Source organism: Crinia signifera, chromosome 5, assembly GCF_055691185.1.
Source record: "Crinia signifera chromosome 5, ASM5569118v1, whole genome shotgun sequence".
NCBI lineage: Eukaryota > Metazoa > Chordata > Amphibia > Anura > Myobatrachidae > Crinia > Crinia signifera.
In genome coordinates, this window is record NC_139221.1 from 27,309,886 (window position 1) to 27,335,954 (window position 26,069).

Consider the following 26,069-nt stretch of genomic DNA (forward strand, 5'->3'; position numbering starts at 1 on the left):
ATCGCCCCCTCACCTGTGTCCGGGCAGCACAGAGTTGTGCTGCCCGGACATGTGACCTCCTCCCTGCACTGATCCTCTTCCTGGTGCAGGGAGGAGGAGAGCCCGGCATAGCAGCAGCAGCGCCGGGCGTGTGAGGGAGGGGGGAGCCGCCGGGACCTGCTGGGACCCGGCGACTCTCACCGCAAAGGACAGCTCTTAACGCAAGAGCTGTCCTTTGCTATAATTATCGCATAAGTTAGAACATATGCGATAATTATAAATGCGATGGGCGGCGAAGGGGGGCGGAGATTCTTAGAGAATCTCCCCCTCTGTCCCTTTAAGTCACATACACAAGAGACATGTCCTGCTATGTTATATACAGAACAACAAGCCCATACATTTACCTGAAGCGGCACAGGATGACCATAGCAGTGGTAAGGGCAACGAGAGATGTGCTATACCCCACTGTGTATAAGGCTTTCACAGAGAGGAAGTAGGTGTCCTGTGGGAAGGAAATCTCAGTGTCAGTTACACAGAAAGCCACAGTACAGTATATGGGCTAAACACTTACTGGGGCGCTTACGACGGCCATGTGAGTATATATTGAACCATATAGTCTACAACACATGATCAGTATGAACTCTAACCGATCAGCTGCTGTGTCCAAAAATGCAGCATCCTATCACAGGCCATCTGAGCAGCTTCCTCGGGATGGCCAGAGGGATGTGTTTTACAAAATAACACACAAAAAATAGACGGTGACTTTTTTTGAGTCAACCCTTTTCATGTGTACATGTCAACCTTTTGCACTCTTGACCTTTTACATGTTGACATTTGAACCTGCTGACCCTTTGGTCATACCGCCCAACTTTGTTGAGCAAGTCGGCAGAACGTATGTGAAATTAGGGGGCATGGTGTACCGGTTGGGGGCATGGCCTATGATCATGGCACTCCCACGAGGCCATGCCCCAGTTTTTGCCCCTCTTGGGGCATGGCCAGTGCCATGTAAGCTGCTGGCCATGCCCCATCCATCTCTTCAGTGAATAGACACTGTGTGCATGCTCACCAGGGCCGGAGCCACCACTAGGCAGTGTTAGGCATTTGCCTAGGGCGCCGGCCACTGGGGGGCGGTAGTTGGGAGCAGGGCAGGAGGGAGAGCTGGAGGTCTGGCTTAGCGGGCAGGAGGGAGGCCTCGCAGTTCAGTCCTGATGCATGTTAACTGACATCTTCCTCCACCCGCACCGCGTACAGCCGCTCAGCCGGGCAGCGTCTGAGGGTGAGCCAAGTGCTCAGCACTGCCCGGCTGAGCGGCTGTACACAGTGCGGGTGGAGGAAATCAGGAAGATGTCAGTCACACTGCGCCGGGACTGAACTGCGAGGCCTCCCTCCTGCCCGCTGAGCTAGACCCGAGCGCCTCACCTCCTGAAGGGTGAGTAATACCGGAACCCCCCCCCCGGAGCAGCACGGCGGCCTTATTCCTCCCCACCCGTGGAGCGGCGCCTTGCACCAGCACTGATGCTCACAACTGCATAGACCCCCCCACCTCCACAGCGGGACACAGGCGGCTGCGGGTGGGATGCTATACAGTCCCAAAAATACTGGACTGTCCTGCGAAAATTGGTACAGTTGGGAGGCATGCCTATGCCTATTGATCTTATGTCTGTCTATCTGGTTATCCATTCCCTTCTCCCACAAAGTGGGTGGAGTGTAGTGATGTGGTTTGCATCACCGAGGCCCTGCCCCTGAGGAGCAATACTGAGAATAGCAAATATACATTGTAGTAGAAATGTGCAGGTTCTGATTTACTCTGATTTACAAGCAGGATCTTATTGACTATCCCAAATCACATGACAGTTGTTGACAGTTGATAGCCAATAAGATCCTGCTTTGAAATCAGAGTAAATCAGAAACTGCACATCTCTACATTGTAGCATACAATTGCTGTATACCATCACGTACCGACCACTCTCTCATGTGCATCTCCAATGACAGATATCCTGGAGGCCTCCTAGCCAAGTTGCCAATTATGGATTTCAACCATGTTGCCCAGTGACCTCTACTCTACATTTACAAACTGCCTGCCAATTGTGATCCCTACCTGATCCCCTGTTTCATTCACGTCATATCCACACGCATCGGAGTAATGAGGAAAAGGGTCAGTCCAGCCATTTTCAGTGCAGTTCCTGCTGATCACGCCTTCTGCAGACAACAAAATACAGGTGGCAACATTATGCTTGCGGACAATGATGGTGCTTGCCTCTCTGCTATGAAGGTAAGGTGCTTATTTTTTAAATTAAACTAAAGCTGTCAACACACAGATTTCCTTTGTATTTTTCTTCAAAATCCGGAACACACCTGATCATGGCCACAAACAGAACGATTGAGTAAAGGATCAGAATTATGATGCCAGTCTTAGGCCAAGATCCTGCACTATGGGTCATTCATCTTTCCGCCTCCTGAAGGGATCAGCAGGCTCCCTGAACGACCCATCAAGCCCACACTATGTAAGTTTTTAAACGATTGGTACAGTAGTTCTGATTGGTCGGAAACGCCCATATCCTGTAAAAGATCTTATCGTGTGTGGGCACCTTAACAGTCTATTGTCTTATGAAGTCCCCTTTCATGTGTATGTGGCATTCATGGGGGAATCGTTTCGGCAACGCTGCTACCGGTTCAAGCAAGCAGGCAGCAGAACGAGTGTGTAAAGCATCACATGACTATTACAGGAATTGGGGGTGGAGTTGTCCATCGATGTATTCGGCATGGTTGACGGATTGTAGTATTAAAAGTACTGTGTTTTTTTAATTATGAATACTTTGCAAACAAAATATATCTTATCTTAATAAGGGGGTCTGTTTCCTAAGCCTTGGAGAGTGATACAGTGGACAGAGACAAACTACCCACTAATCAGCTCCTAACTGCCATTTTCTAATGCCTCCTGTAACATGGCAGTTAGAAGTCAATAACTCTCCAATTTATCACTCCCCAAGGCTTAGTACATCTCCCCCTAAATGTGAAATAAGTTAGCGAGTTTAAAGGACTTGCTTCCATTGATTTTCATTACTCAGTACAGGTCAGGGTTACCGACTTTTGAAGTCGCCTCTCCGGGAGAAGCCCGGAGAGAGGAGACTTTCAGCATGACTTTGGGGGAGTGGCTTGAGTGTGACATCATTAAGCCCCGCCCCAGGATGGGAAATAACCCGTTTTGCCTATCTCCGTGGAGGGGGCTGGGCTATAATGACACGTTTGTGACACGTTAGCCCCACCCTCTCAGTGGAGATCGGCAGATAGGGTTATTTAAACGCTAAGGGCAGGATGGAGGTAGCGGCAATCAGGGGGCTAAGCGGGGGTGCCCAGGATTCCGGGAGGATTGCCCACCTTTCCGGGGGGGCGGGAGGGGGACCCGATTTTCGGGACCCTCCCGGCCATTCCGGGAGGGTAGGCAACCCAAGTACAGGTGTATGAATAGCCAACAGTACATTTGTATTATGAACGCCAAAAATATTGAAATCTCAATGATCTCGTTTTTCCAGCCAATCACATATAATATTATTTCCTTACCTGACTGGAGTTCGTCCGAACTGTCAGCAGTATCTGTGAATGATGGGAAAATATTTACTTTCAAGACAGTATGTTATTGGGATTCAAGCAATGTGTTATAGGGATGATTCTAAGTGGAGCATGTCACATCACTGTATGTGTATCTGAGTCTTTTGCCGCAGTTGTGTCTGCAACATTAGGCCCTTGCCGCTACACAGCACAGAGATGCCCACTTTCAATGTCCCTAGATGCTTAAATACAAGGCCATGCCCCTTTCCCCTGGCGTGGGCCTTCACTGTACCGGGTGTCAGAGAGACTAGTGACACCTCAGCCCCTATGGGATGTACATATTTCTGTCTAATACCCCTTTTCCACTGACTTTTTAGCGGGTTACACCCGCGTAACGATCTGTGGATCTTATACAGGTTTTTTGACCCGGGCAGGGGAGGATGCCATTGCGCAGGTGCCTCCTGCTGCTTGTCAACCCACCTGTCACTGACTCCCCCTCCCTCATCGATGCCTGCCGCTGGCCTCCTGCCAGTGCCCCCCCCCCCCTGCTGCCCTGCTGTGGAATCAGGGACCATGGAAGGGATCCACCAAAATCCTGGGTCAAAATCTTGAGTGTGTGAACAGGATATCAGTGGAAAAACCATATACTGTAAGTGAATAATTCTGAATCTCTTTATGAAGCCTGCAAAATCTCACATTAGCATGAGGTAATAAATAAGGCCACTTCGGCCATTTTGCATACTACTAAGAAACTGCCCCAATGTGCTACCAAACCTATACCTCCTACTTTGATGTCACCCTCTGTCATCTCCTCGATGGAACAGAGAGGTAATTGTGCTGGTGTAGTTTCACGGCGCCCGATATATCGGATGTGATATTTACCGATATATCGATGCGATCCAATGTGATTTTTGACCTGTTCATAACCCCACTATCCACTACGCATGGAGTTGACTTTATATAGTGTGACAAGCGCAGTATTCCACGTCGTCTCGCGGGGCTCGCTGCGCTCGCCACGCTTCGGGCTCGGTGGCTCGCTGCACTATATGAAATCAACTCCATGCGTAGTGGATAGTGGGGTTATGAACAGGTAAAAAAACGCCTCGGATCACATCGATATATCGGCCGATATCGCATCCGATATATCGCCCGATATCGCATCCGATATATCGCATCTGATATATCGAGCGCCGTGAAACTACACAAGTACCATTTTGCTCCTTTTATTAGAACTTAGGAGGTAATTCTGGTTCACTCCTTCTGGAAAGTTCCTTCTTAAATGGACAAAGCCATGTACACTGCAGGCGGGCACAAATATTTGGGTGAGTTACTGTATTTTGTTTCTGTGCAGGGTAAATACTGACTGCTTTATTTTGACACTGCAATATAGATCTCACTTTGAAGTAAAACCCCACCCAAATCTAATTCTCTTTGCACAAGTTACATCTGCCCCACCTGCAGTGCACATGGTTTTGTCCATTTGAGAAGGAATTTGCCATAAGGAGAGAACCAGAATAACCCCCCATACTTCAGTACTGCCTATAGGCCTAACAAACCATGAAGTTGTTATTTGGCGGTTGCCATGGACTAAAGGTTTAATATATCGTCCCATATAAGTAACAGTGTTCCCTAAACCCTGTCCTCCAGGCAACCTAACAGTGCAGGGTTTTAGCATTACCATCTTAAATCACAGGGGACTTAATAAGTACCTCAGTCAGTTTGAGTATACCATCTGCACACAAGCATGGTTTTCCTTAAAACCTGAACTGTTAGGGGTTTATTTACGTAAATGGGAGTTCTATTGAAGATGTGATATTTCCCATAGCAACCAATCAGAATCTACTTCTTATTTACTTAGCACTTTCTAGAAGATAATAGATATAATTCTACCCTCCAACATGACCCATTCCATTAGGTACAAAATGCTCCGTTCCTGGACTTCCCTGCCAGTGGCAGTTACAGATGCGAGCCTGAAGCACAGTCCAATATTCATAAAGGGGGGCCACACCTACTGCCACCCCAAACATCACTGTCCTGGACTCACTGACAGTTGATGTGACTCACCCTCTTTGAATATTGGACTGTGCTGGAGCCCCACCTCTGTAACTGCCACAGGCAGGAAGTCCAGGAACAGAGCATAATGGGGCAGATGTATCATAGCAGCGCTTATCGCGCCGCTATGATACTTCCTGCTTCGCCTCAATAGCGAGGCGAAGCAGGAAGGGACATCGACAAGATGTATTAACATCTTGTCTGCCGAAGCGGGGGAGCATTAACTCCCCCCTCCGGCGATGTCCCTTTCTGGAGATAGCGCATCAGTTAATACTGATGCGCTATCTCCTGTCCCCCGGCCGGCCGCACTGGGCATGCGCGGGATCTTGCTGTTCACGCGAGATCCCCAGCGCAGCCCACAGCTGACAGCAGGGACATCGCTGTCCCTGCTGTTTAGATAGGGCTTCGCCAGCCTGATGCTGGCGAAGCCAAAGCCGGCTTCGTGCGGAACGGTCAGCGATGCTGACCGTTCATACATTCGGCCTGCTATCATTTTGATAGCAGCGCCGATATGGACAGGGGCGCATAGCGCCCCTGTCCATTACCGCACGCTGGCTGCTTCATACATGGGGGAGAAGCGGTATCAGCGCACATAACGTGCGCTAATACCCCTTCTCCCCCATATCGACGTATCATACATCTACCCCTTTGTACCTAATGGAATGGGTCATATTGGAGGGTATGTAGAATCAGAATGTGAAAGATTTTGGGAGAGTTTTCCCATTTTTTAAAGCGGCAATCATTTACATGGCACAACCAACCTGGTTTTTCAGTGTCATTGATTGCTGTTTAAAAAAAAATGGGAAAGCTCTCCCAAAATCTCTCACTTTCAGGTTCTCACACACTATTACATTTGGCCCTCCAGCTTCAATAGAATCCCCATCTTAGTAAATAAACCTCTTAGGCTCCCTTGAAAACCAATGGCCGGATGTAATGCCGCCCTTAGTTCGGCGACCGTACAGGATGCCGGCAACTCAGATGTGTTTTTTTAAAGGGGCAATCACTTACAATACCTTGTAAGTGATTGCCCCTTTAAAAAATGTCCGAGTTCTGCCACCACACCGGTGAGGCAATTACATACGGCCATTAGTTTGCGCACCCTGCCATACAATATATAAAGCCGCTCTACCATACATATGAATGAAGGAATAGATAACGGGTAAGAAAGAGGCGTCTTACCCACATCAGGCATGTCCACATCTAAAAGAAACAGAAAACACATATTAAAGGTTTGAGAAAAATATGACCTAATGTAGCATAAAAACAGGTGTGGAAGGAACTAAAACGGGGAAAATTTAAAGGGTACGGATCTTAGGATAGACAATGTCTAGGTCAACAGTGATTATGGTGACACCAAAAGGTTGAGATTCCCAAGTCAACATTGACAAAAAGTCTCCACTCGCAAAAGGTCATTACGTGAACACGAGTTTTTCATGTTTTTTTGGATCTTCAATTAGTGTAGCGTGTACTCTTACGTGGATGGCTGAGCGATCATGCCTCGTGCCAATTTACCATTCGTAAACAGAGTTCACGTGGATGTTAAAATATGTAAAAGTCCCCAAAAAAAGAACATGGAAAACAAATTGTGAAAAACTTGATTCAATCTTTTCATATGTCGGCCATTGCCATGCCAACTCGTTGTTTGTGACAACTTTTTTCTTAAAGTGCCTATCGACCTTTTGGCAACATTGGCAACATTAGCATGTTGACCTTTGGGTATTGACCTTTTGACTGTTGACCTAACACCCGTATCCCAAATTTAAATGAAAATAAAGTAAGAAATCGTTACTAGGTGTGCCAGATCATTTCCAGACTCCATTCGGTGAGGCTGTAGCGCGTCAGTATTGTTAAAGCGGCAATCATTTAGAAGGTTGTACTAACACGGTGTAGCCTTTCAAACGGTTGCCCCTTTAAAATTATGGCCAGATTGACTGAATATTGCCAGAGCCCTATTACATGAACCCCTCAGTGCTAATGTAAGTGTGTTAGGTATTCTGTGTGTAGTCAGCTGATTACAAAAGCACCACAAGTAATACAAATCTAAATCAAAATAGTTGACTGCGTTTGCTCTAAATGTTATTTCAAACTTCAGCTCCAAATCTGCTCATCTGACAGAATCTAGAGTATGAATTCTCAGGTCATTCAGCAGGTGACAGACATAGCTATGACACCACAAGGACCTTGTACCGTTTCCTGACAGCCCAGCTCTGAGGTGACAACAAGCCAGTCTTGTATTCCTGACAGAAAACGGTACTAGTGTATTATAGCGGCGCCCCCGATGTACATCGTGCAATGTTTTTATCGAAATCGCATGCCATGCACCCGATGGCATGCAATGCGATTTTTGCCCCTATGCGATGAAACATTGTATAAGCACCCTAAAGGGTACTTTTAAGCACCCAAATGGGTGCTTACAATGTTGAATGCACCCCCACGCCACCCCCCCCCACTATAAACATGAACCCGAAGCGTGGCGAGCGCAGAGAGCCCGTGAGGGGCGACGGTACGTGTCCTTCGACCTTTTCATACCCCCACTATCCACGTCGGCGTGGAGTTGAGAATAGAAAGTGTGGCGAACGCAGCGAGCCACCGAGCCCAAAGCGTGGCGAGCGCAGCGAGCCCCATGAGGGGACGCGGATACCTGTGAAGCCCGCGAGGGGACGCCGATACCTGTGAAGGTATCCGCGTCCCCTCGCGGGGCTCGCTGTGCTCGCCACGCTTCGGGCTCGGTGGCTCGCTGCGCTCGCCACACTTTCTATTCTCAACTCCACGCCGATGTGGATAGTGGGGGTATGAAAAGGTCGGAGGACGCGTACCGCCGCCCCTCGCCACGCTTCAGGTTCACGTTTATAGTGGGGGGGTGGGGTGGGGGTGCATTTCACATTGTAAGCACCCATTAGGGTGCTTTTACAATTTTTAAGCACCCATTAGGGTGCTTTTACAATGCCTTATGGTATGCGATGCGATGGTCGCCGCTATAATACACAAGTACCCAGAAAAATTATAAACATCCTCGCAACTGATGTGTGACCTTGTGTTTGCATGAAAGTTAACACTTAGCTTTCTTCACTAAACCTGAAATAACAAATTGGAGACTTAGGATTGCCAGAAAGTGTTAACTGTATTTATTAAAGAACTTTAAACTAATTAATTTGATTGTATATAATTAATTAATGGTGGCCAAGAAAGAACGTCTAATTATTTAAGCTCCACCCACAACTATCCTACCTAATCAACAAATACCCTAACAACAAGCGGTATCCGCTCAGCCTTCTTCATTGACTACCCACCCGTCTGGGTGGTGTCGCTGTGACTACCCACCCTTCTGGGTGGTGTCGCTGTTCCCGACCGGGTGATCCAGCGTATAGTCAGCGAAGGTGAGCGCACCGAAAAAACTATACAACGAATGATGGTTTAATGAAGACCTTAAATCAATTAACCTGCCGTTCTTTCCCAGCCAAACAGCCAATGCAAATAAACACCCACCCACATCCAAATAAAGGGGAGGGAGGACAGGAAACTCAGGAAAATTAGGAAGACTCCTCCTCTTCCTGCAGCTCATATCCTCAGCTAACTTTGCCATCCCCTGCATCCTTATTGGATGCCGAGTCACATGCTTCACTAAGGTCAACAAAGCCTTGGATGTTTAACCCACTACATGCCTATTTCAGTTATTCCGTTATTCAAATGATTTAAAAAATGTAAATAATTATTATAATTATATTTCCCGCACCATCAGTGTGGCAATAGCTGCAGAAATAACCGTACAAATTAGTGGCACGGATGTTTTCCTGGTGATTTGCGCCAGGAAGTGTGGCCACCCCACCCGCATTCTGCCCACTTCCTAGTGAAGTGGGTAGAACGGGGAGCTTAATAGCAGGCTGGTGAAGGGGCGGGGCCTAATGACGCAATTATTTGCTAATTGCATAATTTTAGCCCCAACTCTATGAAATTTGGCCCAATTGCAGCATCTTATCTTCTTAGGGGCAGGTCTTAATGATGTGATTCAACTGGTCCCGCCCCTGTCACCTACCTCTCTGGAGGGAAACCATAAAGGAGGTAAGTGTGACATAAATTACTGTAGGTCCTATAAACACAAAGCAAATTCATGTATGAGAAACCGAATTATTACATAAAAAAAGAGGTGGGTCGAATGTATGAATGATGGACAAAATCTCACCTATCAAATTGGGTAGGGACAGCTTTGGCTATATGCATTTATTAAAGTAGGTCAATGCAGACATATCCAGACTGGTTGGGGGGGAGAGGGTGGCGGTGCGGCAGCTGTGTGGTCACACGCAGCCGCTGTGACGTGGAAAACGTGGGCGCCCTGCACCTGGCTTTGCAGCTAAGCTGCGCTGCCATGGAGCAGCTGCTGATGTGTGAGCAAAGTGTGTGTGTGTGGGGGGGGGGGGATAGGGCCATCGGGGCGGTATTGCCCTGTTTTGGACAGCCACCTCGCATGCTGGCGCCGGGAGTTGCAGTTTTTCAAAGTTTTGCAAAACTTCAACTAAGTCATAGGCCGATATGTAATAGGGTGCGATTTTTAGACTTTTGCGATTTTTGGTCAAAATTGACCAAAATCGCATTTTTTCTAAAAATCGCACATGTAATAGGATGCGAGTCGCAGTAAAAATCGCATTTTTTACCGCGAAATCGCACATTTTAAAGATGCGATTTTCAGGCACACTGAAAATCGCATCCAGATGTTTTCCCATAGTAAACTATAGAACTCGCATATGTAATAGGATGCGAGTTCTAAAGTCGCATATGGGAGCTTCAAAAAAATCGCAAAAAAAATAGACCAGCTTCTGACTGGCGAGTTAGGCAGAAACATGCACAGATCATTGAGATCTGTGCATGCTTCTGCTGTAAAAAAATAGTTAAAAAAGAAATTTAAATAAAAAACTGGTGTGCGGTCCCCCTCCTAAGCATTACCAGCCCCGGGCTCAAAAAGCCGGTGCTGGTATCATAAAATCAAAGGAACAAACAAATAGGGGTCCCCTTGATTTAATGAAACCAGCACCAGGCTCAAGGTCCGGCGCTGGTTCCCAAAATACGGGGGACAAAATGACTAGTAGTCCCCCCGTATTTAAAGAACCAGCACCGGACCCAAACAGCCAGCAGGGTAATGCCACAGCCGGGGGGAGACTTTTTATACAAGTCCCCCCGGCCAAAGCATTCAGCCCTGTGGCTGGTCAGCATGGGCAGGGGTCCTGGGGAAGTGGGGACCCCCCCAAAGAAGGGTTCCCCCCCCTCCAGAACTTACCTGCCCATGCTGAAGCCCGGGGCTGTCCTCCATGCCCCTGGGCTGTGGGCATGGAGCTGATTTTGTGTAAAATCAAGTTAAATCTATTGTTTTTAACAGTGGTACTACAAGTGCCAGCAAGCCTCCCCTGCAAGCTGGGACTTGGAGAACCACAAGTCCCAGCCTGCAGGGCATTAAAGGGCCCGCTGTAACTTGTAGTTCTACTGTTAAAAAAATGGTACACAAAACACACACTGACACACATTTTAAATAAAAGTTTAACACACACATCACACACACACACTCATACTTACCTATCTTTATCCCGTCGGTAGGTCGCTGGCTCTGGTGTCGGCGGCTCCGTGTCGGCGGCTCCGGGCTCGGCGTCCTGTCTGACGATAATCCATGTTGGACCTATGGAAGTAAATCCTACTCACCAGGTCCACCATGGATGGTCTTCTGTCTTCTCTTCTCTCTTCTCTCTTCTCTCTTCTTCTTTATCTTCAAGCTCTTGCGGGTCCGGCAGCTCCATTCGGCAATATGATGAAAGGCGCTGGAGATGTTTGATCTTCAGCGCCTAACATCAGAATGATTCTATTGGCTGCTCAGCAGCCAATGAGAAGCGCCGCTGGGAGCAGCCAATAGAATCATTCTAAGCACCGGCGTTGAAGAGGCAACATGTCTCCGCAGAGATGTTGCCTCTTCAACGCCGGTGCTTAGAATGATTCTATTGGCTGCTCCCAGCGGCGCTTCTCATTGGCTGCTGAGCAGCCAATAGAATCATTCTGATGTTAGGCGCTGAAGATCAAACATCTCCAGCGCCTTTCATCATATTGCCGAATGGAGCTGCCGGACCCGCAAGAGCTTGAAGATAAAGAAGAAGAGAGAAGAGAGAAGAGAAGACAGAAGACCATCCATGGTGGACCTGGTGAGTAGGATTTACTTCCACAGGTCCAACATGGATTATCGTCGGACAGGACGCCGAGCCCGGAGCCGCCGACACGGAGCCGCCGACACCAGAGCCAGCGACCTACCGACGGGATAAAGATAGGTAAGTATGAGTGTGTGTGTGTGATGTGTGTATTAAACTTTTATTTAAAATGTGTGTCAGTGTGTGTTTTGTGTACTATTTTTTTAACAGTAGAACTACAAGTTACAGCGGGCCCTTTAATGCCCTGCAGGCTGGGACTTGTGGTTCTCCAAGTCCCAGCTTGCAGGGGAGGCTTGCTGGCACTTGTAGTACCACTGTTAAAAACAATAGATTTAACTTGATTTTACACAAAATCAGCTCCATGCCAACAGCCCAGGGGCATGGAGGACAGCCCCGGGCTTCAGCATGGGCAGGTAAGTTCTGGAGGGGAGGGAACCCTTCTTTGGGGGGGTCCCCACTTCCCCAGGACCCCTGCCCATGCTGACCAGCCACAGGGATGAATGCTTTGGCCGGGGGGATTTGTATAAAAAGTCTCCCCCCGGCTGTGGCATTACCCTGCTGGCTGTTTGGGTCCGGTGCTGGTTCTTTAAATACGGGGGACCGCTAGTCATTTTGTCCCCCGTATTTTGGGAACCAGCGCCGGACCTTGAGCCTGGTGCTGGTTTTATAAAATCCAGGGAACCCCAACTTGATTGTTCCTTTGATTTTATTATACCAGCACCGGCTTTTTAAGCCCGGGGCTGGTTATGCTTAGGAGGGGGACCGCACGCCGGTTTTTTTTTTTTTTTTTTTACAACACAGCGCACTGTACTGAAAATGTGCCGATTTTCATGACTGAAAATCGCACATTTTCAGGTCTAAAAAAGCGCCCGAAATCGCACCATATCGCACTTTTGCTCGTCAAATTCGCAATCCATTACATATGCGAATTTAGAGGCAAAAACGCGAGTTTGAAACATGCGAATTAGTGCGAGTTGGTGCGAGTTCAAAACTGTGCTAAAACTCGCATCCTATTACATATCTACCTAAATCGGACCCTTTAAATCATGTCAATCAGGATTTGATCCTGCGGCCACTTTTAAAAAACGTATTTTTAAATCAGTAGCTTAACTATACTTATTTCTAACCATTCCAAATTGTTTATTGACATATTCAACCCACTCACTAATTAGACCATTCATTATAAGTAATAGGCTGAATTATAAATGGCGAGAAAAAAACACTAAGGGATTTGGCAGAAAATATTGCTGCACTGTAACCTGTGACATCACAGTATATCAAGGATGCCTACTTTTGCGCTGCCCCCTCCAGGAGAAGGCAGCCAGTTCTTTGAGGCAGGGGGGGTAGGGATGCTGACAGGGTAGGGAAAGGGGCGGGATTGGGGGTGGAGCTAGATAGATGTGACACATTTATGGGTGTGGCCAGTTCAAATGCATCCTTGTGGCCACACCCCCACATGCAATGCCGGTGTTGCATGCATTACACAGCAGGGTGGGGTGAGGCTACAATGATGCAAACGTGTAATTTGGTACCACCAATCCCTGCCGACGGGAGGGGTGCGGGACACAGGCAGAAATACGGGAGACTTGCCCCCCTTTCCGGGGGCCGGGAGGGGGTCCCAATTTCTAGGTTGGGCAACCCTGCAGCAGGGCCACGGACAGGGGGGTGCCCTGGGTACAGCTGTCCCGGGCCCTGTCCTCTGGAGGGGCCCAGGCAGCTGCCCGCAGCCCCCCTAGCCCCGCTCCCAGCGTTCCTCACCTGGCAGCCAGCCCTACCCCCCCCCCCCCCCGCGCACCCGCACCCAGCGTCCCTCACCCGGTGGCCAAACAAACACAGTACACAGTGCAACCTGCAGAGTGCCGAGCCTATGACACAGAGGGGCTCGGCGTTCTGCAGACTGTACTGTGCAGTGTGCGCTCGGACCGTGAAAACTGAAGGAGCCGGAGGACGCGGCTGCGACATGATGGTAAGTAATGGGGACGGAGTAGGGGGAGGCAGGGTGCTAGCGGTCGGGCGCACCCAGGGGTGGGGGGGTGGGGGGGGGGTGGGGTTCGGAGGTATGGCGCTGTGCCACTGGGGGCCCGACTGTAGGTCATTTCCGGGCCCCAGCATTTCTAGTGGTGGCCCTGCCCTGCAGTATATGTCTGCAACACACAGTGCAGGGGTAGATCTCAGGACTCTTACCCTGGGTACAGACTGGAGTAACGGGTATTCTGAATAACGTAAGCCATATGGGAAAATGGGTTTTTAACAGTTTTTTTCTCAGCCCACATGTGCCGACAGGCGGTATTTCATGCCTTACCATCCAACTAGGACGTGGAGTGCCAAGTGCAACAAGGCACCGTGCCTGAAGCATGGCGAGTGCACCAAGCTGTGCGAGGGCACAATGTGCACTGATGCGGTGTCAATGTCGACCATGACGACATTCGGGACAAAAAAAAAAATGACATTAATGCTTGTGTCAACCTAATGACCCTGTCAACCTAAGACCATGTCAACCTTTTGAAGGTGTCGACATAAGGCCTGTTGACCGCGTACCGGAGTGGTTAACTCATTCACCATCTCGGAGCACGAGGTGAGGAAGGCATTCAGGAGAGTGAACATAAGGAAGGCAGCAGGACCATATGGCATTACGAGTCGGGTCCTGAGGGCCTGTGCAGACCAGCTTGCTCCAGTGTTCACTGAGATATTCAACCTCTCATTGGATCAGTGTATCATCCCGACATGTTTCAAACAGTCCATCATTGTTCCAGTTCCCAAGAATCCACAGCCCACCGGACTTACCTTACCCTTACCTCAGTAGTGATAAAGTTCTTTCGAACAACTAGTCAGAGACTTCATCACTTCTTCTCTACCGGCCACCCTGGACCCACTAAAGCAGGCATTCCCAACCACGGTCCTCAAGGCACACCAACAGTGCAGGTTTTAGTGATATCCAGGCTTCAGCACAGATGGTTTAATCAAAATCACTCATGTACTAATTAAGTCACCTGTGCTCAAGCCTGGATATCACTAAAACCTGCACTGTTGGTGTGCCTTGAGGACCGTGGTTGGGAAAGCCTGCACTAAAGTTTACGTATCATCCTAACCGATCTACTGAGGACGCCATTGCATACCTCCATCATGCAGCCCTGCGCCACCTGGACAGCAGAATGGGGAATTATGTCAAAATGCTGTTCATCGACTATAGCTCAGCATTTAATACAATAATCCCCTCCATGCTCACCACTAAGCTGGAGATCCTGGGCCTCAGCCCATCCCTGTGTTGCTGGATATCCAACTTTCTGACAGACAGACTGCAGGCGGTACGGATGGGCAACCACATCTCACCCTCGCTCACCCTCATCACTGGAGCCCCCAGGGCTGTGTTCTGAGCCCCCTGCTGTACTCTCTATACACTTACGACTGTGTGGCCACTTCGAGCTCCACCAGCATCATTAAGTTTGCAGACAACACTGTGGTGGTGGGCCTGATCTCTAACGATGACGAGACATCCTACCTTGAGGAGTTTAGCAACCTGGAATTTTGGTGCCAGGCCAACAATCTCTACCTAAACGTCAGCTAAGGAGCTAATACTTGACTTCAGCACAAAGCAGGAGAGGAACTACCAGTCCCTGACCATCGGCGGGACACCAGTGGAGAGAGTAGACAGTTTCAGGTACTGTACCTAGGTGTCTACATCACGCAGGACCACACATGGTCCTGTCATGTTAACTCCCCGGTGAAGAAGGCCTGGCAGCATCTTTATCATCTTAGATGACTAAAGGACTTTAGACTATCCTCAAGGGTACTAAAAAATTTCTATTCCTGCACCATTGAGAGCATCCTGACAGGAAATATCAAGGCCTGGTTTGGAAACAGCACCAAAAAGGAAAGGCAAGCTCTCCAGAGGGTTGTGCGATCGGCAGAGCATACCACCCGTATCGAGCTTCCAGACCTGGACACTATATACAGCAAGTGATGCTGGACCAAAGCCAGGAAGATAATGAAGGACCTCAGCCATCCCAACAATGGACTCTTCTCTCTGTTGCAGCAAACACTGAGAGAATGAGAAGGAGCTTCTTCCCGCAGGCCATTCGAGCCCTCAACCAGACCTCCTAGTACCGGGACTTTCTTTCTTTCTAGACCTACCCGACACATTCTCTCTACACTCAGCTGATCTACTTATCGTAATGTAGGACAGTTTTATAATAAGCATTTCACTACATATTGTACTATGTATGATTTTTGTATGTGACAAATAAAATTTGATTTGATTTGATTTGGTCTGAGCACTAGAGCGATGGCTATTTTTTCAGTGATTTCGGCAGCACTCCTGCAGCTGCTCATGGTGGGTAATTTCTGCAAAAATGGGTGCAGCGTACACGGTGTGGGCCCTCCTGGGACTCAGGGGTCCATGGGTGCTGCAAACACTGCACCCATTATGCTTGCCCCTTTTATGTGATCCACACCATACTGGTGATACCTCCTCTACATGAGGCTGCTAATATTATGATAACAGAATGGTTTAATTTCTGCACATTCCAATATTTTAAATCTGTTGTGCTGCCATTAGACTCTCTGTCTGTTTTTCCATCTGCCAAGTGATATGTCTGAGTTGGGGAGTAGCTGAGGCGGGTGGGGGGTGACACCAGCAGCTGGTGCAGGGGAGGAGAGTGCGCTGTAGATGACGCTACCATTAACTTGTCATTTCTCAGACTCCTGAGCAGGGAGCCACCTGTGATAGATTTTTTTTTTAGCTCCACTGTTAGATTTCCCAGTAAGCTCATTAGCAGAAAAAAAGAACCTGGAATTCTCAACAGAGGCTTAGGTCTGTGCATAAAGAATTATGGCCTACTCTATACAGAGATTTAGGACCGTTGTCTTGGATGTTAGCGCGCTGGTAACTGCGCTTGCAGTATAGACATTGCTATTTTTAATTTAGAGATGGCTGCCTGTAATTACAATTTGAGGACAGTGCAATACAACACAGTTGTACTAGGTTCCACCCACTAGAGGGCGCCAGCATGCAAAGCTCAGCAGTGGACAATATATTTTCATCTACTCTGTGCGCCAAACTTATACTATTACCAAATTATACATTTCACAGGGGGAGTGCTATACAGGACAAAAGATGATACTGTAATACACTGAAAAAGTCTGCAAAATCGTATTGTCAGTGCATGCTCACCTTTTGTGTGACTTATATCAACTTTCAACTGATTAGAGGTGGACAAAAATCTGCCACAATTGTGTTTACAGGACAACATAGTGTTGTCTGTATGTAATTTTGCATAATACTGTATGTTATTTTGCTGCATTGGTTCATTCATCTCTATTGTTAACCATGGCCTATGTGGTACCCTGGTCCCTAGACAAGATGTTAGCTGGTTACCTTTTTTGGACATGTTCCTTAGTTGCATGCAAAGAGCCTCTATTGTGGAGTTGGGGGTCCACAGCATTTTGTTGCAACTGGACCCACCACTCACTAGTTACACCACTGCATCTTATATTACATTTGATAGCCTGAATTTTAGAGTTTTTAATTTACAAAGAGGTGAGATAATGAATTGGAGAGGTCTTAAGCAATGCCATACCTCCCAACGGCTGCATCGTAAACGTGACCAGACCTGGCTCGCCGCTAGGTGGGCGTGGTATATGGTAGAGTGGTCATGACCTCACATCCTGACCCCCTTTTTCTGTCAATGTGGGGACGTGCCAAGGGGTGTGATCGAATTGTTGACCCGACACTGCTGGGTCGACAGGCATCTAGGTCAGGAGGGTTCTATGTCGACATGGGTGAAGGTCGACAGGTGTCTAGGTCGACATGGGACCAGGTCGACATGGGTTTAGGTCGACAAATGCGTTAGATGGACATGGGTTAGGTCGACGTTTTTTTCACTGTTTTTTTACCCGAAAGTCGACACAGTCGACATGGACACAGTTGGACAAGTCAACCGCAGCCCCTCGCATCGCTCGCTACGCTTGCGATGCATCGTGCATGGTGCCTCACTGCACTCGGCACACTATTTTATTCTCCCACCACGCCCTAGTGGATGGTAGGGCATGAAATATCGCCTGTCGGCACATGTCGGCTCAAAAAACAGTGAAAAAAATCCATGTCGACCTCGCGACCTAACCAATGTCGACCTAAAGTCATGTTGACCTTGTCCCATGACGACCTAGACACCTGTCGACCTTCATCCATGTCGACTTAGAACCCTGTCAACTTTGTTGCCTGTCGACCCAAGCAGATGAGCAGCCCCCAGGCTCCCTTTCCACACTAAAGAGATGGCGTGCGTATGCTCATGGTGGTGAAGAGGGGGCCCATCCCAATTCTGTACAGTCTGTCCTCTGATAAAATGCCCCTGACTACAGCTCTGGGACATACCCACATGTCACTGGCCACCCCCACATGGTACTGGCCACACCCACATGGTACTGGCCACACCCACATGGTACTGCCCACCCCCCACATGGTAAGGACCACCCTCACATGGTACTGTCCACCCCCACACAACCATGGCCACACCTCCTTTCTACAGTATGGCCTTGACCAATTAAACAAATATATTTACCCGCTGGGCTACAGAGGCTAAAGACCTGATGATGACAAATGACTGCATGCTGGTAAATTGCTATGTATTCTGTGTTTCTTTCCAGTCAGCATTCTGATACTATTATTATTATTTTCATTCCCAGTGTATGGCCACTAGAGGGCACTAGTAGGCTTCCAATATCAATACTTGTCCAGTTTGAATGTACGTCAACATGAGTCACCCTTGTGTCACAATTCAATATTGCAGGGCTTCATTTATCAGATATATCTGTGGATAAATTCATCAGTGCCACATTGCACATAGAAATAACTTGTGATGTGACGTTCAGTGCATGCAGCATAACAAAAATAAAGTTCTAATGAAAGTCAGTAATAGAGAAAGCAGGAAACATTTGTTTGCAATAATGTCCCTATTTTTAGCTACCTGCGTACAATAGCGAGAGCTTCATTTCTGAGGTCCTTCTTTACAGATATTTAGCGGGACTCTGGGCCAGATGTTCTACGCTTCAAAAACAATAAAGAGGAGAGTGATAATCTATCAGCCAACCAGCCCCTACCTGTCACATGACAGGTAGGAGCTGATTTGATGGTTATTTATCACTCTCCACTTTATCAATTTTTTGGAGTTTAGTGCATCGGTCCCAGTGACTACAGTGACAGCCTCACCTCCAGGTCCCCCGTTTTGGGCTATCCTTTTCTATATAAATACTGCTTATTTAAACCTCATTTAGAAGCTACATCAAATCAGCCTTATTGCTATGTTTAAAAGAAAAAAACATAATTTTGCTAAACCAGAAAATGCAGAATTAAATTAAACAGAGGCAGGGCAGTTAAGAGCCTGGCCGGGTACGGGTACTTCTCAGGGGGCGTGGCCTGATCGCAGGAGGCATGACCATGCAACCTTAGAGTAAAATACAACAAAATAGCACTTTAAGTACCTCCCTGGTCACACTGCAGCCAGGCTCACAGTGCCAGGCAATTGGGGCCACAATGGTCCCTTCCCTCAGCTCTGGGCCTTGGTTATTAGTACCCCTTACCCCCTCTCTCAGCACCACTGTACAAAGGCCCAGGGTAAAACTTCTGTGGGCCCCACTGCCTCAGGGGTCCAACCAGACAGTGTGGTCAACTTATTATGACTATTGAGGGTCAGATACATGGTCTATAATGAGGGGTCAGATACATGGTCTATAATGAGGGGTCAGATACATGGTCTATAATGAGGGGTCAGATACATGGTCTATAATGAGGGGTCAGATACATGGTCTATAATGAGGGGTCAGATACATGGTCTATAATGAGGGTCAGATACATGGTGTATAATGAGGGGTCAGATACATGGTCTATAATGAGGGGTCAGATACATGGTCTATAATGAGGGGTCAGATACATGGTCTATAATGAGGGGTCAGATACATGGTCTATAATGATGGGTCAGATACATGGTCTATAATGAGTGGTCAGATACATGGTCTATAATGAGGGGTCAGATACATGGTCTATAATGAGGGGTCAGATACATGGTCTATAATGAGGGTCAGATACATGGTCTATAATGAGGGGTCAGATACATGGTCTATAATGAGGGGTCAGATACATGGTCTATAATGAGGGGTCAGATACATGGTCTATAATGAGGGTCAGATACATGGTCTATAATGAGGGGTCAGATACATGGTCTATAATGAGGGGTCAGATACATGGTCTATAATGAGGGGTCAGATACATGGTCTATAATGAGGGTCAGATACATGGTCTATAATGAGGGTCAGATACATGGTCTATAATGAGGGGTCAGATACATGGTCTATAATGAGGGGTCAGATACATGGTCTATAATGAGGGGTCAGATACATGGTCTATAACAGGGGTGGCCAACCGGTCAGAGGTAAAGAGCCGAAAATATCGGTAGTCAAGAGCCGACATCATGCGCGCGCCCAAGGCGCATGCGCCAAAAAAAGGGGCGTAGCCTATTTTGACCCTTGGGTGGGTGTGATACAAATATGCCTCCAATAGTGCAGTGCCATATATACATATGCCCCCAATAGTGCCAGATACACATATGCCCTCAACGGTGCCAGGTATGCACCCCACGGTGCCGGGTATGCCCCCACAGTGCCAAAAAGCTGGTATGCCCCCACAGTGCCACAAACTGCTATGCCCCCACAGTGCAAATTTCCCAGCAGCAGCACTCACCGTTGTTGCTGCTGCTGCCAGGCAGGGAGAGGACAGTCTGGTGTCCCCCTGCAGTCCTCCTGTCATGTCACCGATGGGAGGAGAGCACAGCACAGTCTCCTTCCCCCTCACTTCCCTGTGACTGGGCCGCCCACCAATCAAAGCTCACTGGCCGGCTCCTGATTGGCTGCTGGCCCACAAGCTCTGATTGGCGGACGGCCCAGTCACAAGGATGCACAGTAAGGGGTAGGAGAGATGCGCGATGCGCGCTCTCCTCCCCTCAGAAGGAGAAGGGATTCAGGGAACCGGCAGCAGGGGGGACTGGGACAGACGGTGGGCAGCAGTGGGAGCAGGAGCCGCACTTTACAAGGGGAAGAGCCGCATGAGGCTCAAGAGCCACAGGTTGGCCACCACTGGTCTATAATGATGGTCAGATACATGGTCTATAATGAGGGGTCGCATACATGGTCTATAATAAGGGGTCAGATACATGGTCTATAATGAGGGGTCAGATACATGGTCTATAATGAGGGGTCAGATACTGTACATGGTCTATAATGAGGGTCAGATACATGGTCTATAATGGGGGTCAGATACATGGTCTATAATGAGGGGTCAGATACATTGGCGTAACTATAATGCTGCAGACCACGCGGTCGCGGGGAGGCGCTGAGAAAATATGGGCGCAGGGGGTCTGCAGGTCTATGTTACGCCGCTGCCGGTACCTGCCGCCTCTCTGGCCGTGACTGCAGATTTACTTATCTGTGGTCCCGGCTCTCCTCCTGGCTCCTGCTATTGAAAACTGACCTTCAAAAAATGGCTGCCCCCATACAGAAGACAGTTTTTGAGGGGGAGTGGCCTCCTTCAGCATCCTTAAAAATGGTCTGCTGTATGGGGCAGCCATTTTTTGAAGGTCAGTTTTCAATAGGAGTCAGGAGGAGAGGAATACGAGCAGCGCTGGTCGGGACCGCAGACCTGACCGTCGGGGGACGCGCGCACGGAGGCGTAAGGCAGGGTTGAGGTTTGGGGGGGGTGTTTAGTTTTACTTGGTGGTGGGCGCGCGGGAGGTTTTATTTCTAGCTTTACTTGGCGGCAGGCGCACGCGCAGGGGGTTACGCCGCTGGTCAGATACATTGTCTATAATGTCTGTCTAAGAATGCCTGAGGAAGCCTGCAGGGGGAATGGCGGCGGTCCAGGCAGTGGGTGCACCTGTGCTAAAATCCCTGCTATATATACACTTGTTATTTACAAGGATACGCTGTCATTGGAGGTACTGTACAGATTCCCTCACCATTAAGAGTTAACTGACTGGAGGAAACTTGCAGCAATGTCCCAACAATGTAAGAAACAGTTAACCGGTCACCATGGCTACACCGATATATTATTAACAACACACAAATGTTACTTCTCACACTACGTTGGGAACTGGCCTTTTTTCTTTTTTAAATATGCTTTCGGAACCCGTAACCAGATATAAAGTTGCAAATTAAATTCATCTTTGGATTAGTCAATTTGCTCTCAAACTGGGGTGCCTCGGGGCACTTGCAGGGGTGCCTTGGGCTTGTGGTCCAGGATCAATAGAAATTATTTAATAACGTGTAATAAGCAAAACCAGAGTTTGTGGCTTCCCATCCTATAACAGTAGTCACCAGCCTGAATACACGGCCAGCACATACATTACATACATCTACACATGTTTGTTTATATATGCTTAGTAGCTCCACTTCCCCCTGCATTAGGTGGTCTTGCCACTGGAACCGGAACTCTGTAATGCTGAGGTGTGTAGATCTAGTGTGTGTGTGTGTGTGTGAATGGAACTTGAATGGGTGCCATTTAGTGGCTGCCAGTGCACCATAGAGGTGAGTAGCAGAGAGATGACAGGTTACTGCCGCAGCACAGCTTCTCTCTCCAGCTTAGCACATGCTGCTCAGTGCTGTGTGCTGAACTGGGGAGAGAGACAGCTGCAGCCTGACATCTGCCGTCCTCTGTGTGTGCGATGAGACAGAATCCGCACCCTGCACAAATAACAGGGTTTTTTCCACCATGGGGACATGGCCACGCCCCCTCCCAAAGGCCACGCCCTGCCCAGAGGCCACTCCCCCTCTATTTTACCGGGGCCCGGTAACAAAGAATTCTGATGGACTCCGTGATTCAATATAGTTTGGGAACCATTGGACTAGTACATAATATAATTATTGGACTACACAAAGTATCATTAGCATCTTACCGTCCTCGGAGTATATCATGCTGAACCACACTGGGCATCGGACAAAGACCACTGTACCGACCAGTGCTGACTTCCAGCAGGTTATGTTATCCCACATCACTGGGCAGCCTGAGGAAAGAGAAAGATAATGCTCTGTTTAATCGTATGTTATAGGAAACTGGAGGAAAGGAATCTTGACTGAATTCAGTGGTCTAGTAAGCCTGAAATACAAGTTATCTTAATCGCCAAGTTATCTTAATCTTTCCCTCCCTGACCATAAGGTCAGGGAGGAAAAGATTTGATCATGTGGGGATGAGAGGTAGCGTTCCAAAAGGAAGACCAGCAAGAGAAACCGTACAGCAGCGGTGGCCAAACCGGTCCTCGAGATCTACCAACGGCCCATGTTTTACAAATCCCCTATCTGGTGCACAGCTGTAGTCATTACTAACAGTCACCTTCTTAATTCTTAATTACTATGGTACAGTACTGAATCAGATATGGTGCTGTTCCCTGAAGTACAAGAGTGGGTCACTAGGGTCTGTTTCAGCGAGCCCTACAGGAGGCACTGGGCCTCTTTGAACCTTGACAAAGAGGCCCAGTGCCTCGAAAGGCGCTGGGAAAGGTGTTGGAGCCGGACTGCACACCACAATATAACATTTATATATATTTGATAAATTGTCTTTCCTCAAGCGCTTGATACATATCTTTATAAACCGCCTATCAATCATTTCAAGCTGCTAACCATGGGGGTTATTCTAGTTCATTCTTTCTGACAAAATCCTTCTTAGATGGACAAAACCATGTGCACTGCGGGTGGGGCAGATGTAACTTGTGCAGAGAGAATTAGATTTGGGTGGGGTTTTTCTTCAAAGTGAGATCTATATTGCAGTGTAAAATAAAGCAGTCAGTATTTACCCTGCACAGAAACAAAATAACTCACCCAAATCTAATTCTATCTGCACATGTTACATCTGCCCCCCCCTGCAGTGCACATGGTTTTGTCCATCTAAGAAGGATTTTGTCAGAAAGAATGAACTAGAATAAACCCCCATGAGCGCAGAAATATTATTTTCTTTGCCAGTATTTCATGCCCTACCACCCAGTAGGGCATGGAGGGAGAAAAGAATAGTGTCCGAAGCATGGTGAACACAGCGAGCCATGCGAAGGGACATGGTACACTTTGACGGAGTCCAATGTCGATGTCGACATTCAGGACAAAAAAACGTGAAAAACTCATGTCAACCTTTTGACTGCCATTGTCAAGCTAATGCTTGTGTTGTTGACCTTCCAACCCTGTCGACCTCAGCCATGTCAACCTATTTCATGTGTGGACCTAAGCCATGTCGACCTTCAGTGGTAGACCCAATGCATGTTGACCTAATATGGGTCAACCTATTAACCCATTCTCCTGCGTACATCTCTGATACAGCCCTAAATACATTGTTTTTCTAAATTTGTTACCCCCCCCAGGGCCGGATAAAGGGGGGGGGGGGGCACAGGGGGTCATAACCCCTGGGCCACCAGCTTCACCTATCTGCCAATGTGACTGATTAATGGATTAATGAACTCCCAGTGCATTACTGGGAGTTCACTAAGTCCCATGAGACTTTGCTCAAGAGGTCAGAGGCTGAGAAGTTTGTGCTGAGCTCTGCTTGGAGGAGCTCATCATATGCTTGGCCATGGAAGACAGCAGCAGCTGCAGCCTCATCATGGGAGGGATTTTAATCAGAGGCAGCGCTGAGCCTCTTGGAGGTCTCCTACAGAGTAATGTACAAAGGGAGACAAACACAGGCTTTTCATGTGGTATATATATATATATATATATATATATATCTATCTATATATATATATATATATATATATATATATATTAATCCCCCCCTGCAGTTACCCATTGACCAAGTTTATACTGCCTTTACTCTGTATTTTGACAATGTAATATTCTCCCATGCAGTTTGCGGCCAGTAATGATAAGTGAAATGGGAGGCCCCCCCCCCACCCCTGTCTAAAGTGATCCTGGGCCTCCCAAAGGCTTAATCCAGCCCCCCCTCCCCCACAGCCTGTAGCTGGTAAAGGGATGCACACTGTAGATGCTGCTGCAAATGGAATTTTAGTTGCTACGCTAGAACAATCCGTGGTTAATAAGGGGCTAGATCTATATCCTGTCTCAAGCGAGTACGGGCAATTCATCTGAACACTAAGCAGATTTCAGACATTAATAATGACACATATACACACTGTAACATGTAGTAAAACAAGGTGGTAAAACTAATCCAAACTCCCTATAAATATCCATTTCCATGCGGCAGTATTTAGTGTGCGGGGTTAAGAGTGTCACGAGTTCTGTAGTCAGAGCCATGATCCCGAGCAGCCACAGTCCTGACTACTGTGTTTTTCCTGTGGAAACTGTAGCTACAGTAGAAATAATATTTACAGCAGCGGCCCAGTAATCCCATAAAGGATCATGGGCCCATAGAAGCTCACACTTGTCTAATTCACTGAGACGCACAGGAAACTCATAGGGTTTGTCTAATTCACTGAGACGCACAGGAAACTCATAGGGAACACAGGAGCGCATAGGGTAAACTGGTGTCACGTACAGTGCTGTGTATATATGACTTTATGCAAATGTGCTACAAGTCTGTTGTACTGTACATTTGTGCATTCACATGTGTAAGAACTGAGAAGTCCACTCTAAGCGTCTTTAGACCCTCAAATACCACTTGGGGTGGACTATGGTCAACCATTTAAACTTGCACCAGCTCCATTGTCCTGGAATGGAAGCGATTGGGCAGCGATTGGACACTCCCATGACACGCCCATTACATGCCTATTAAACTGTCTTGGTGCATCTGAATAACCGCTGCCCAGTCTAATGTTTCTGTGTCAGGGCGCCTCAAGCAATACTGGACTTTGTATACACACACCTGGTCCCTGAACCTTGACATGCCCCCTCAACGGCAGCCACTCCCCCCTCACCTGTGGCCATGCCTCCTTGTTGTGCACGCACAAGGACGTACATGGGCTGCTTAATGGCTGCAGTCCGTGCCTGAATGGTAAATCGATTCTTTATTAAGGTGCTTGTTCTGGAACTGGCACAAAATTAGGAAACCTAGTCATTGGTATTCATTGGGGAGATTTGGGGGTTCTAATTATCTGGGCTTTCTGAATATTGTCCACCTTTGCAGCGTTGCTGAGGTTGACACCCCAATATTTAGCCACACTCTTTCCATCCCCGGGCACTTCGTCATTTTTGCCAGCCCTGGTTTTTATCATTCAGATGTTGATAGATTAAGGTGGAGCTTCTTAACCCCTTCAGTGGTGTTTTCTTTTAGGGAGCGCTCTCCACTGGGTGAGTTTTTTCTGGGGAGCGCTCCCTAAAAAACCCCACCAC

At 47.9% G+C, this 26,069-nt stretch overlaps 1 protein-coding gene across 5 annotated transcripts in view; it reads right to left on the reverse strand.

The window, feature by feature from the left end:
* Nucleotides 1–26,069, reverse strand: part of ADCYAP1R1 (ADCYAP receptor type I) — a 228,900-nt gene that overhangs the window by 52,595 nt on the left and 150,236 nt on the right. For all 5 annotated transcript variants that reach the window (XM_083186855.1, XM_083186854.1, XM_083186856.1 and 2 more), the window contains exons 4-8: nucleotides 22,697–22,804; nucleotides 6,760–6,780; nucleotides 3,541–3,573; nucleotides 2,078–2,178; nucleotides 384–481 (exon numbers count right to left, since the gene is read on the reverse strand). In XM_083186855.1, the coding sequence (XP_083042981.1) occupies nucleotides 384–481; nucleotides 2,078–2,178; nucleotides 3,541–3,573; nucleotides 6,760–6,780; nucleotides 22,697–22,804 (361 nt within the window). The remainder of the gene's footprint in view (nucleotides 1–383; nucleotides 482–2,077; nucleotides 2,179–3,540; nucleotides 3,574–6,759; nucleotides 6,781–22,696; nucleotides 22,805–26,069) is intronic.